This window comes from Vulpes vulpes, chromosome 12 (genome assembly GCF_048418805.1).
Source record: "Vulpes vulpes isolate BD-2025 chromosome 12, VulVul3, whole genome shotgun sequence".
Lineage (NCBI taxonomy): Eukaryota > Metazoa > Chordata > Mammalia > Carnivora > Canidae > Vulpes > Vulpes vulpes.
Window position 1 is genome coordinate 73,482,910 of NC_132791.1, and position 12,712 is coordinate 73,495,621.

The window sequence follows — 12,712 nt, forward strand, 5'->3', positions numbered from 1 at the left end:
TATCATTTAAAGCTCTCGTTTCTTTGGATATGTTGTGCTTAGAAGACCTATCTAGTATAGAGAGAGCTAGATTGAAGTCACCAAGTATAAGTGTATTATTATCAAAGTATTTCTTCAGTTTGGTTATTAATTGGTTTAAATATTTGGCAGCTCCCACAATCGGGGCATATATATTGAGGATTGTTAAGTCCTCTTGTTGGATAGATCCTTTGAGTATGAGATAGTGTCCCTCTTCATCTCTCACTATAGTCTTCGGGGTAAATTTTAATTTATCTGATATAAGGATGGCTACCCCTGCTTTCTTTTGAGGACCATTTGAATGGTAAATGGTTCTCCAACCTTTTATTTTCAGGTTGTAGGTGTCCTTCTGTCTAAAATGAGTCTCTTGTAGACAGCAAATAGATGGGTCCTGCTTTTTTATCCAGTCTGAAACCCTGCGCCTTTTGATGGGGTCATTAAGCCCGTTCACGTTCAGAGTTACTATTGACAGATATGAGTTTAGTGTCATCATATCTATTCAGTCCTTGTCTTTGTGGATTGTTCCACTGAACTTCTTCTTAAAGGGGAATTTTAAGAGTCCCCCTTAAAATTTCTTGCAGAGGTGGTTTGGAGGTCACATATTCTTTCAGTTCCTGCCTGTCTTGGAAGCTCTTTATCTCTCCTTCCATTTTGAATGAGAGCCTTGCTGGATACAGTATTCTTGGTTGCATGTTGTTTTCATTTAGGACCCTGAATATATCCTGCCAGCCCTTTCTGGCCTGCCAGGTCTCTGTGAAGAGGTCTGCTGTTACCCTAATATGCCTCCCCATAAAAGTCAGGGACTTTTTTTCTCTTGCTGCTTTAAGGATCTTCTCCTTATCTTTGGAATTTGCAAGCTTCCCTATTAAATGTCGAGCTGTTGAACGGTTTTTGTTGATTTAAGGGGGGGATCTCTCTATTTCCTGGATCTGAATGCCTGTTTCCCTTCCCAGATTAGGAAAGTTTTCAGCTAGGATTTGTTCAAATACATATTCTGGACCTCTGTCCCTTTCGGCGCCCTCGGGAACCCCAATTAAAAGTAGGTTTTTCTTCCTCAGGCTGTCGTTTATTTCCCTTAATCTATCCTCATGGTCTTTTAATTGCCTGTCTCTTTTTTCCTCAGTTTCCCTCTTTGCCATCAACTTGTCTTCTACGTCACTCACTCGTTCTTCCACCTCGTTAAGCCTTGTCGTTAGGACTTCCAGCTTGGATTGCATCTCATTTAATTGATTTTTAATTTCTGCCTGATTGGATCTAAATTCTGCAGTCATGAAGTCTCTTGAGTCCTTTATGGTTTTTTCTAGAGCCACCAGTAGCTGTATAATAGTGCTTCTGCATTGGCTTCCTGACATTGAATTGTAATCCAGATTTTGTAACTCTGTGGGAGAGAGGGCTGTTTCTGATTCTTTTTTTTGAGGTGAGGTTTTCCTTCTAGTCATTTTGCTCAGTGCAGAGTGGCCAAAAACAAGTTGTATTGGGAAAAGGAGAAAAAGAGAGAAGGAAAGAAAAGAGAAAAAGAAAAAAGAGAAAGGAGAAAAAAAAGGGGGGGGGAAGAGAAGAAAAAGAGAAAGAAAAAGAAAGGAGAAAAAAGAAAAAAAGAGGGTGGGGTGGGGTGGGGGAAGCAATCAGAAATCAAGAAGAAAGAAAGAAAAAAAAGCACAAAACAAAACAAAAACAAAAACAAAAAAACTACGGGGGAGTATCTTCCGATTCTGTATACTTTAAGCCCCTTGACCTCCCCTGGAACTGGTCCGTCTCGCTGGTCTTCTGGGGGAGGGGCCTGCTGTGCTGATTCTCAGGTGTGAGCACTTGGGGGAGCTGCTCTGCCCCTGCCTGGTGCAGGGCTCAGTGGGGGGTGTTTACCCCGTGAGGCCCCGGGAGGAAGCCACAGTGGCGGGGGCAGCTCTGGGACCCTGGAGTCAGCTCCCGCAGTAGCTCCGGGGCTCTCCGTCTGCAGGGCCTGGAGGCTCCGGGGCGGGGCCGCTGATCTGCTCAGCTCAGGGCAGGAGCGTCCTTGCTGTCCTGGGTCCTCCTGGCCTCTGCCTGTCCCGGGGGAGGCCGGATCCTGGGCTGTGTCCCGGCGCCCTGTGCTCCGGGGCCTGCGCTGTTGGATTCGCGCTCCCGCCCCGCAGCCCCCTCCACGGAGCCGCCGCCCGAGCCCCTCCGAGCTGTTCCCGGAGCCGCGCCGCCCCCTCCGCGTGGAGCTTCTTCCTCCGCCCGAGCCCCCCCTCCCGAGCTGCTCCCGCCCCGCAGCCCCGTCCGCGGAGCCGCCGCCCGAGCCCCTCCGAGCTGCTCCGGGTCCCGCCGAGCGCTGCAGCCCTTACAGAGCTCGGCACATCTCCCGGGGCGCAGTTCCTCTGTTACTGTCCCAGGGAGCCCGAGGGCATCCCCGCCTTTCTGGGGATCCTGCTCCAATTCCCCGGGAGGCCTTTCCGCGGGGAAGGTTGGTGCAGCTCCTGCTCCTCCGGGACGGGGCTCTCCTGTCCTGGGGACACTCGCCCCGGCCTCAGCCCGGCTCCTCACGGGGCCCCTCCCCCTTGGAGGCCTTTTGTGTCTTTATTTCTTTTCCCCGTCTTCCTACCTTGATGGAAGCGCGAACTCTTCTCACTGGAGCGTTCCAGCTGGTCTCTCTTTAAATCTCAGGCCGAATTCATAGATTTTCAGGATGATTGGATGGTTTTCTAGGTAATTTGTTGAGGACAGGTGACTTGGGGACCCTACTCTTCCGTCATCTTCTGCTGTTGAGTTTAAAAAGTTCTTTATAGATCTTGGAAACTAGCCCTTTATCTGATACGTCATTTGCAAATATCTTCTCCCATTCTGTAGGTTGTCTCTTAGTTTTGTTGACTGTTTCTTTTGCTTTGCAGAAGCTTCTTATCTTGATGAAGTCCCAATAATTCATTTTGCTTTTGTTTCTCTTACCTTCGTCGATGTATCTTGCAAGAAGTTGCTGTGGCCAAGTTCAAAAAGGGTGTTGCCTGTGTTCTTCTCTAGGATTTTGATGGAATCTTGTCTCACATTTAGATCTTTCATCCATTTTGAGTTTGTCTTTGTGTATGGTATAAGAGAATGGTCTAGTTTCATTCTTCTGCATGTGGCTGTCCAATTTTCCAGAACAATTTATTAAAGAGACTGTCCTTTTGGCTTCCTTTTTTTGCTTCCTTTTTAAATTACAAAAGCAATAACACACATTCTGTGTAAAAATTTTTGGTGCCACAGTAGCCATAGTATAAATGGACTATATTTTATTTATTCTCCTAATAGCAAGTGGATGGTATTCCACCCTTGCTTTCACTGCTTAATGAATATCTTCTTATATCTTCAGGTGTTGGTATGAATATTTCTATATATCAGATTCCTGAATTTGGAACTACTGGGTCAGAGGATGCTCACATTTAGAAATTGGCAGACATTAGCAAAACTGACCTCAAAATGTGCCAATTTATAAGCTCACCAAAGATGTATGGAAGTACTCAATCCATGGAAACATTTGTCTCCCCATGTAAGATTCCCATGGGGCCCATAATAACTTGATTCCCACCCACTGTTGTAGTTAAGGTCCTCTCTCAGCTCTGCCTATCCCTGTGAGTAAGCCACCCTAAGCTGCCTCAAGCAAGCGCATCCTCACTTCACCTTGTATTTTGTACACTGGATTGGGATACACACATATGTGCCATGTTCACCGTTTCCAAGTTTTGAAGAATAGCTCTATGGAAAATGTAAACAGTGGGGAGAAATGAACATATGGTGTCCTATTTTTAGAAACTTTCAAGAGAGTAATGAGGTTTGGATTGAGGCTTGGGTTTCTACTCTGAATATTCTGGCCCTTTGAGTGGCCTCCAGCATGGCCATTATGGTTCACAAAACATGTAACTGAAAGTCTAAGATCCTTCCAGCATTAAAGCTGGGCTTCCCCATTATTTAAAATGCACAAGTAGAGCTATCAGCTATTTAAAAAGAATTTAACTTGCTTTTTGTATCAGCTATATGTTTGTTTTTCTTATTTAATGCATAAAACAATATTAAAGGAATATATAATCATTGTATACAGTCAAGGAATGTATTTTTAATGTTATCATATCATATTTGGGAGTAGGACCCCAAAATGTTTGCACATCAATGCAAATGATTATAGAAAACTAGCTTTCTCTGAATACCATGCATAGTATGTTAACAAGGCTATAATTTTTTTTTTTAGTTTTTGTTTTAATTCCAGTTGTAACATAGTGTTGAGTTAGTTTAAGGTGTACAATACAGTGATTCAACAATTTATACATCAACAGGTACTCATTATGACATGTTTCCTCCATAATCCCCATCACCTTTTTCACCCATCCCACCAACCCTTTCCACTCTGGTAACCATCAGTTTTTTCCTCTATAATTAAGGTCTCTCTTTTTGCTTGTATCTCTTTATTCCCCTTTTGCTCATCTGTTTCTTAAATTCCACATATGAGTGAAATCATATATGTTTTTCTCTGATGTATTTCACTTAGCATTTGTAAAGTTATTTTATTATTTTTAAAAATTTTTTAAAGTTTTTATTTACATTCTAGTTAACATAAAGGATAATATTAGTTTCAGGTGTACAACATAGTGATTCAATACTTCCATACAATAGCAGTACTCATTACAGCAAATGCCCTTCTTAATCCCCATCACCTGTTTAACACATTTTCCCATCGTCTGGTAACCATCAGTTTGTTCTCTATAATTAAGAGTCTCTTCCTTGGTTTGTCTCTCTTTTTTCCCTTTGCTCATTAAAACAAATGAAATTCCTCATAAGGATGGAATTGTATGGTATTTTTCTTTCTCTGACTGACTTATTTCCCTTAGCATTATACTCTCTAGCTCTATCCATGTCATTGCAAATGGCAAGATTTCATTTTTTCATGGCTTAGTAATATTCCTTGTACATATATACACCCTCTGATTTATCCATTCATCAATTGGTGGACATTTGGGCTGCTTCCATATCTTGGCTATTGTAAATAATGCTGCAATAAACATGAAGATGCATGTAACCCTTTGAATTAGTGTTCTTGTATTATTTGGGTAAATACCCAGTAGTGCCATTGCTGGATCATAAGATAGTTCTATTTTTAACTTTTTGAGGAAACTTCATACTGTTTTTCAGGGTGGCTGCATCAGTTTGCATTCCCCCCAAGAGTGTAAAAGGATTCCTTTTTCTCAACATCCTCACCAACACCTGTTGTTTCCTGTGCAGTTCATTTTAGTCATTCTGTTAGGTGTGAAGTGATATCTCACTGTAGTTTTGACTTGCATTTCCCTGATGATGATTGATGTTGAGCATCTTTTCATTTGTCTGTTGGCCATCTGTATGTCTCCTTTGGAAAAATGTCTCTTCCTGTCTTCTGCCCATTTCCTAACTAGATTATTCGTTTCTTGGGTGTTGAGTTTGATAAGTTCTTTCTAGATTTTTGTATACTAACCCCTTTATCAGGTATGTCGTCTGCGAATATCTTCTCCCATTCCATAGGTTTCCTTTTTAGTTTAGTTCACTGTATTCCTTGCTATGCAGAAGCTTTTTATCTTGAAGTCCCAGTAGTTTCTTTTTGCTTGTTTCCCTTGCCTCCAGACAAATGTCTAGTAAGAAGTTGCCATGGCCAATGTCAAAGAGGTTACTGCCTGTGTTCTTCTCTAGGATTTTGATGGTTTCCTGTCTCAAATTTAGGTCTCTCATTCATTTTGAGTTTATTTTTGTGTATGGTTTAAGAAAATCATTCAGTTTCATTTTTTAGTGTTGTCCAGTTTTCTCAACCCCATATGTTGAAGGGACTGTCTTTTTTCCATTAGATATTCTTTATTGCTTTATGGAAGAATAACTGACCACATATGTGTGGGTCCAGCCTCTCTTCTCTCCCTGAGTTTAGGGATGGATGAGAGGTAGGGGAAGACTAAATTTCAACCTTTTTAATCATGTACTTGGTTCTCCTGAAAACCAGCTCCACCCTTAGAGGGCTTTCCAGAAGTCATCTTATTAACACAAACGAGATGTGGTTGAAAAGTCCTTGTTATGACTATCAAGAGACATCTTGATAGCTCTTATCACTTAGGAAATTCTAAGAGTTTTAGGAGTTTTGTGCCAGAATCTAGGTGGAAGACTATATATTTCTTATTAATCATAATATCACACCTATCTTGTATTCTCCCTGCCTTAGCCCTGAAGTTTACCCCTTATCTAAGGAGCCTTGGTTCTTTTTATTGGAACATAGTACTAAAAACTAAGTTCTGGATGCTAGGTGTGTTCACTGGTACTGGAATGTTATTGTTCCAAAGCTGTCAAAACTGACAGAGCTAGGAACCATATGCATGCACACACAAATCTATTTACCTATTTATTGTGTGGGTATGTGTGCTCCATCTATCTGTACATTATAAAAACCATGAGTTCACAGATCTACTCTTCCATTTTCTTCTTTCCTCTTTCATATCTCTGTATTTCATCTCTGACTGAAAAACATCTCAGCACACATAGGGCATTTTCTTATTTGTGCAATACTTTGTTGAGCAATTCTTGTCATTATTCATCCTTGTCATGATTCATTTGAAAGTTCAAATCATCCCATAACTGATCAGTGGAGCCTCTTCACCCTGGTTCTTATGGCTTCATCACTTTCTGAGCACATTTGAATACAAGATATTCCAGATTCACCTGTACCTTCTCTGTTCCAACCCTGGAATCAGCCGTTTCTCCAAGTTCATTTCAGTGGGAAATGTCATTTAAAACTGGGATCTAAGCCCCAGGTAAGATCACTGTTTATGAGGTATCATTGCTTCTAGACATTTTAGAGCTAGAAAACTCATAAAAAAAGTATTTTTAAAAAATATGTTAATTGATACCTCTTATCCAATCCAGTAAAGTTTCCCTCTACCTTTCCCCCAGTCTTGTTTCTTTCTGATCTTCAGTGCACACCGTGGCTCCCAACAACGTAAATTTATTATTCCTCCTTTGCTTAGTCCTACCATATACACAAAGGAGCTTTGGAATTCACTCTTTTCATTAAAGAAAATCACATACATATATGCATACATCTATGGACAAAGGTTCCTCTTTTTGTTCCCCTTCTCCGTGGTGAGTCGTTAGCCTTTGGCAACATTTTGGTGATGTTTCCTCCACTCTAGAGGAAGTGGGAGAGCAAATCCCAGCCAGGTATCTAGGAAGCTGCCAAGGACTCAAACCTGTAGGCAACAGAGTGCCTCACCACAGGCCCAAGGTGGGATCCGAGGGCCCATAGGGCTGTAACCAGGCATCTCTCTCATCCTCTTCAAGGATGAATGTTCTTCTAACAGGCAATGGGCAGATGGTGAGGGGATCTGGGTGTTCACCACCGTCATGAGCTCTGGGCCTGAAATACGCAGAGAGTGTCCCTGAGAAGGTGTCGGTGAAGGTGAAGATATGGGAGCCATCTGACACATTGAAGAAGGACAGTTTTCCTGCCTCCCAGTCCAGGAAGATACCCACACGCCGTGGTGGCACACGCAGGGTGAGCGCGATGCGGTGTGGGTCCAGGACAAAATACTCACAGTGGTTCCACAGCCCCATCACCCAGTAGCCACTGGCTGGGCTTAGTTGTGCTGGACCCATGCGTGGCACTGTGGCCAAACACACACCCAGGAACCAGCGGCTGCGCCTGCCAACATGCACTTCCCAGTAGTGGCGGCCACCAGAAAAATGCTGACAGCTCAGCACACATGTCTGCTCAGAGAACCGCTGGGGGTCTCCCATCACAGGGCCAGGCACTGCTGTGCAGGAGGACACACTCTTGCCATCCTCGGAGACTTCCAGGCTGTGGTGGGCGGAGGCTGGATCAAGGGTTACATCCACTGTGCAAAGGCACATGGTTAGTACCTGTGAAGGGTGGTTCTGGGCCTTGCCTGTCCCCTTTCCTGACAGGTAAACCTCCTAGTGCTCCTGGTGGTCACTCCCACCCCTGAAACCACTCCTGTGTACTGAAGCAGCTTGCAAGGCACTTCTGAGCACCTGAAAGCCATAATAAGAATCATATTTCTTTCCTAAACTGGAAGTTTCCTGAATGCCATACCAGGTGCCATGGAGATCGGGAGATAGAAAACTTTCTAGTTTCTCCAAATTCCTCAAGGGAAAGGGACTCTGGGCTGGTTCAATTCCTCACTGACACACCATTCTGTGTGACCTTGAGATCATCACGTGAGCTCTGAGCCTCAGTTTTTAAAGAAGACTTTATGTATTTATTCATAAGAGACACACAGAGAGAGAGGCAGGCAGAGATATAGGCAGAGGGAGAAGTAGGCTCCGTGTAGGGAGCCTGATGTGGGACTCGATCCCAGAACCATGGGATCATGCCCTGAGCCAAAGGCAGATGCTCAACTGCTGAGCCACCCAGGCATCCCTGAGCCTCAGTTTTATAGCAATGTTAGGATTTTAAAACTGAAAGGGGCCTTTGAGATCATCCAGTCCAGTGCCTTCCACTCAAATACTCCATCCCTCAAAGCACACCCATTTGATAGACGGGAGCCCTAAGGATCTCTTCTATCTAATGAGGGGTTCCTACAAACTGGCACTAGCAGCCTTCCTGCCAGATGGAAACAAATCTAGTAAAACCCAGAAAGTAATGTGCTTTTAGGACAATATATGTGCACATAAAAAAGTGCATGTGTGAATGTAATCAGATGTATGCATGCAAGCATGCAGGCACATGTGTCATGTTGTGTATGTGCAAAAGTAGGCTTAGGTGTTTGTGTGTGTAGGCTCCATACTTGGCTCCTGGACACAGCCTTCCTCCAATCTCAGTTGTCTCCTCTTCCCTTCTGTTTAAGATCCAACCAACCCAAGTCACAAGTCACAGTCCCTTGGCTTCAGTTACCTGCATATTGTTGGGCTGCTCTCCACTCTGAAAGCAAACAGAAAGGGAAAAGACTCAAAGATCTGATTCAGCAACTCTGGAACCTTGAGGGAGGCTCAAAATGCATGAGGGGGTGCCACAAACCTAATGATCTCATTCCCACCATGACAGCTAATTGGAGTCCAGACTGGTCTGGGTTCACAATAGCATTTCTCTAGGAATTTAGGATTAAGTAGGTGGCAGATGTCAGTGCTGGGTTATGCCAGATCTGCAGGCAGTCTAATCTTGTACTGAAAAAAGGCAAGAAAACAAAGCATGTGGACAAAGAGAACCAATACAGGTGGCTAGGATGCCCTGAAGGTTACACAAGATGTTTTAATCTCTGATCAGAAGAATAAGTCCAAGGAAGTCTGGCTGAACATGGCTTCTGTCCTGAAATGTCCTTTAGATATCCTGATTTTCCTCCTTTCATAACATGAACCATCCTGAGTGGATTTCTGTTTTATTTTATCTTCTTCTTTACAACAGAGAGATCAACAAGTCACAAAATAGCAAAAGTTTATTGCTTCTATTAAGTTTTCAGAGCTCCATAAATTTACAGCAGGGGCTTTAAATCCTGGTTTTACATCAGAATCATTAGTAGACTTTTCAAAACATATAGCTCTTGCATAGTATAACTCAATTCTATAAAGATGTTTATTCTTTCTAAATTTATCTAAAAAGGGGGTGAATGGGTGACAGGCACTGAGGGGGGCACTTGACGGAATGAGCACTGAGTGTTATTCTGTATGTTGGCAAATTGAACACCAATAAAAATAAGTTTATTATTAAAAAATAAAATAAAAGTTAAAGCAATCCCATATAAAACTGCTTTGGGATTTTTAAAGGAATTTTGTAAATTAATCCTAAAATTTGAAATGGACCTAAAAAGGTCCATTCATTTTCAAAAGGAAGCATAAAGGAGGAAAACTTGTACTTTTGGGTATTATAACAGTAAAAACAATGAAGTAATAGGTGGTAAAGAGATAGACTCATCTACACATGGGAACCAAATATGAACTAAAGGCAGTACCTACATCAATAGGAAAATCATGGATGGTGTGGTAGATGTCACTAGGAAAACTCACTCACCATGTAAAGAAAAATAGCTATATCAGCTATATCCTCACATAGCACCAAATAAAATGGCAAATTTCAGGTGGATTAAAGACATACATATAACACATGTAAAGTGAATAGAAGAAAGTGGAAGAGAGTATCTTTATGACCTAAGTGTGAGGAAGGCTTTCTTCCACAAAACTTCAAAAAAGACATGCCATAAGGTACAAATTTGATGAATATATATCTGTATAAAGATATATGTGTGTACACACACACGCATATATGTCTTATTGATTCAATAAAAGAAAAATAGCAACCTCATACACATACATATATACACATCAACAAAGTTCCAAAACCAAAAGTCATTAGGTAAAAATTTGATGACTTAGATTTTATCAAAATTAATGGTTTCTTTTCAATGGAAAACCATGGACATACCTAATAGAACATACACACACACACACATAAACATATACATATATGTATGTGTGTGTGCTAGTGTATGTGTGATATATGTGATATACATAAGTATCAGGTTCCCTTGAATCAATAAAAGATAGCAAACTCATACTAAAAACAGCCAAAGGGGACACTGAGTGGCTCAGTTAAACTTCTGATCCTTGATTTCAGCTCAGGTCTTCATTTCAGAGTCATGAGTTTGAGCCCCACGTTGGGGTCCACATTGGGCATAGAGTGTACTTTTAAAAAAATGGCCAAAGGACAGGAACTGTCAACATTCAAAAGAGGAAGCCCCAAAAGTCAAATAGCATATGAAGGGATGCCCAAACTTCTTAGAATTCAGAAGAGTGCAGACTGAAAGAACAATGAGCAATCACTCATCCCCATTGACTGGCTAACTAAGAAATCTGGCTTATATGGGATGTGGACACATGGAGCCTCCATGCACTACCAATGGCAATTCAGGGGATCCCTCTATTCCACTTAGTGACATATTTCCCATGGGCCAGCAATTGCCTTCCTGGGTATACATCCCAGAGAAATCGCCACATAAGGCCAGAAGGTGACAAATTTGAGCATTGTGTGCAGTGATGTGGAGTTGGAGGCAGGTTGGATATCTATTCCAAGAAGGTAGCTGACTAAAATGGAGTATACTGCAGCAAGAAGACACAGACCAGATATGGTAACAGGGGTGTATATTAAAACAGGGATGAGTGAGAAAAGCAAGGACTAGCACAAGACGGTAAACATCATTTAAAAAACTGAAATGCTTGTGCATGAAGCAGAAATTCATCCTTTGCAAGCATACAAAATAAAGATGTGCATGAGACTATTTGCTTTATGTGGGGAATGGAGGAAAGGACAGGGGAAAATATTTACAGATAGAATAACATGCCCACTCTAGCCCCACAGGTCAGAGTCTTTGAGGGTGGGCACCAAGATCTAGGTGATTCTGATGTGCAACCAGAATTGGCAACAATGGTTTTAATATGCTTACATCTCAGGACGAATGTAAAGTAAATAGAAAAGTAAAACTTGAATATAGCCTCTACTAAGTGACATATTTTGATACATGCCATGTGCCTGTGGAAGAAACTAGAATGAAGTTGGTTAGTCAGAGTGAGTGACTGGGATGCTGGATGTAAAGTGGACAGTGGGAAGGAGATGGACTTCACTCACCAGCCTGGCCTTCAGCCCTTCTCCAGTCTGAAGCAGCCATGGAAAAACAGAATTAAAAACACCAGGTCAATGCTGCTTCCCTGCTCACACATTGCATTTTGCACTCCCCCCACCCTTCTCCCCTTTCTCCTGCCACCCATATGGCTAGCAGTGTTCCAACCTGGCTATCATACCTGGTTAGGAAATGAGATGGATATATATGGAAAATCAGATGCTAAAAGGTAGACAGGAAGAAATAATCTGAAGAGGGGTCACTTACCAAGCTCTGTCTGAAGCCTCTCTGTAAGCAAAATACACAGAGAAAATGTCAGTCTTTGGGTGAGGGAAACCACCTTCCCAGGGCAGTTAGGCCACTAGGAGGAGATTTCTTATTCTTAAACCACTGCTCATCTCAATCCCATCTTAGTCTCTGTACCACCCATCTGCATGATTCTTATGACTCATCCTATTCTTTGTTCTAAGGCAGAAATCTGCCTGGGGCTAGAAAAGGAAAACAGATCCTGGTACTGAGGGGTCTCTTCCCAGGGGTAATGTCTAGTTTGAGAGGCTACAGTTCATTTACCCTGGATTCAGAAACTTTTCCTGGGGAGGAGGTCCTTCATTAATTCAGGCACTGAGCACAGCCTCTGTGATCCTCAGGGTCACTTACTCTGTCCATTACTTAAAGGACTGGGAAAATTAGAAAGGGAAACAAACCATGAGGCTCCTAACCCTGGGAAACAAACAAAGCGTTGTGGAAGGGGAGGTGGGAGGGTGGGGTAACTGGGTGACAAGCACTGAGGAGGGCCTTGATGGGATGAGCACTGAGTGTGATAATATATGTCGGAAAATTGAATTTAAATAAAAACAGTAAAGGACTGAGAAGATATCATAGTCAATTATCTCCCCTGGCCAGATATTAAGACTTGGATATTTTGTCACTAGGAATGCATTGCTTTGACTTCTCCACTCAATGCCTTGTTTTAAAAGTAAATCATTCTGTCTAGGAGCTTGGGAAGTTAGTGAAATAGGAGGATCCTGAGCTCACTCCTTCCCATGTTTTCAACTAGATATCATCCATATACAAAGACTGGCAAAGAGATCTGAAGACTGGTAGAAAAAAAATTC

General features: G+C 42.3%; 1 protein-coding gene across 14 annotated transcripts in view; it reads right to left on the bottom strand.

Moving 5' to 3' along the window:
- Positions 1-4,203: 4,203 nt before the first annotated feature.
- BTNL9 (butyrophilin like 9) overlaps positions 4,204-12,712 on the bottom strand; it is a 79,898-nt gene continuing 71,389 nt past the window's right edge. For all 14 annotated transcript variants that reach the window (XM_072728869.1, XM_072728875.1, XM_072728870.1 and 11 more), the window contains 4 exons: positions 11,865-11,885; positions 11,606-11,632; positions 8,885-8,911; positions 4,204-7,865 (listed from right to left, as the gene is read on the bottom strand). In XM_072728869.1, coding sequence (XP_072584970.1) covers positions 7,240-7,865; positions 8,885-8,911; positions 11,606-11,632; positions 11,865-11,885 — 701 coding nt within the window. In that variant the 3' untranslated portion in view covers positions 4,204-7,239. The remainder of the gene's footprint in view (positions 7,866-8,884; positions 8,912-11,605; positions 11,633-11,864; positions 11,886-12,712) is intronic.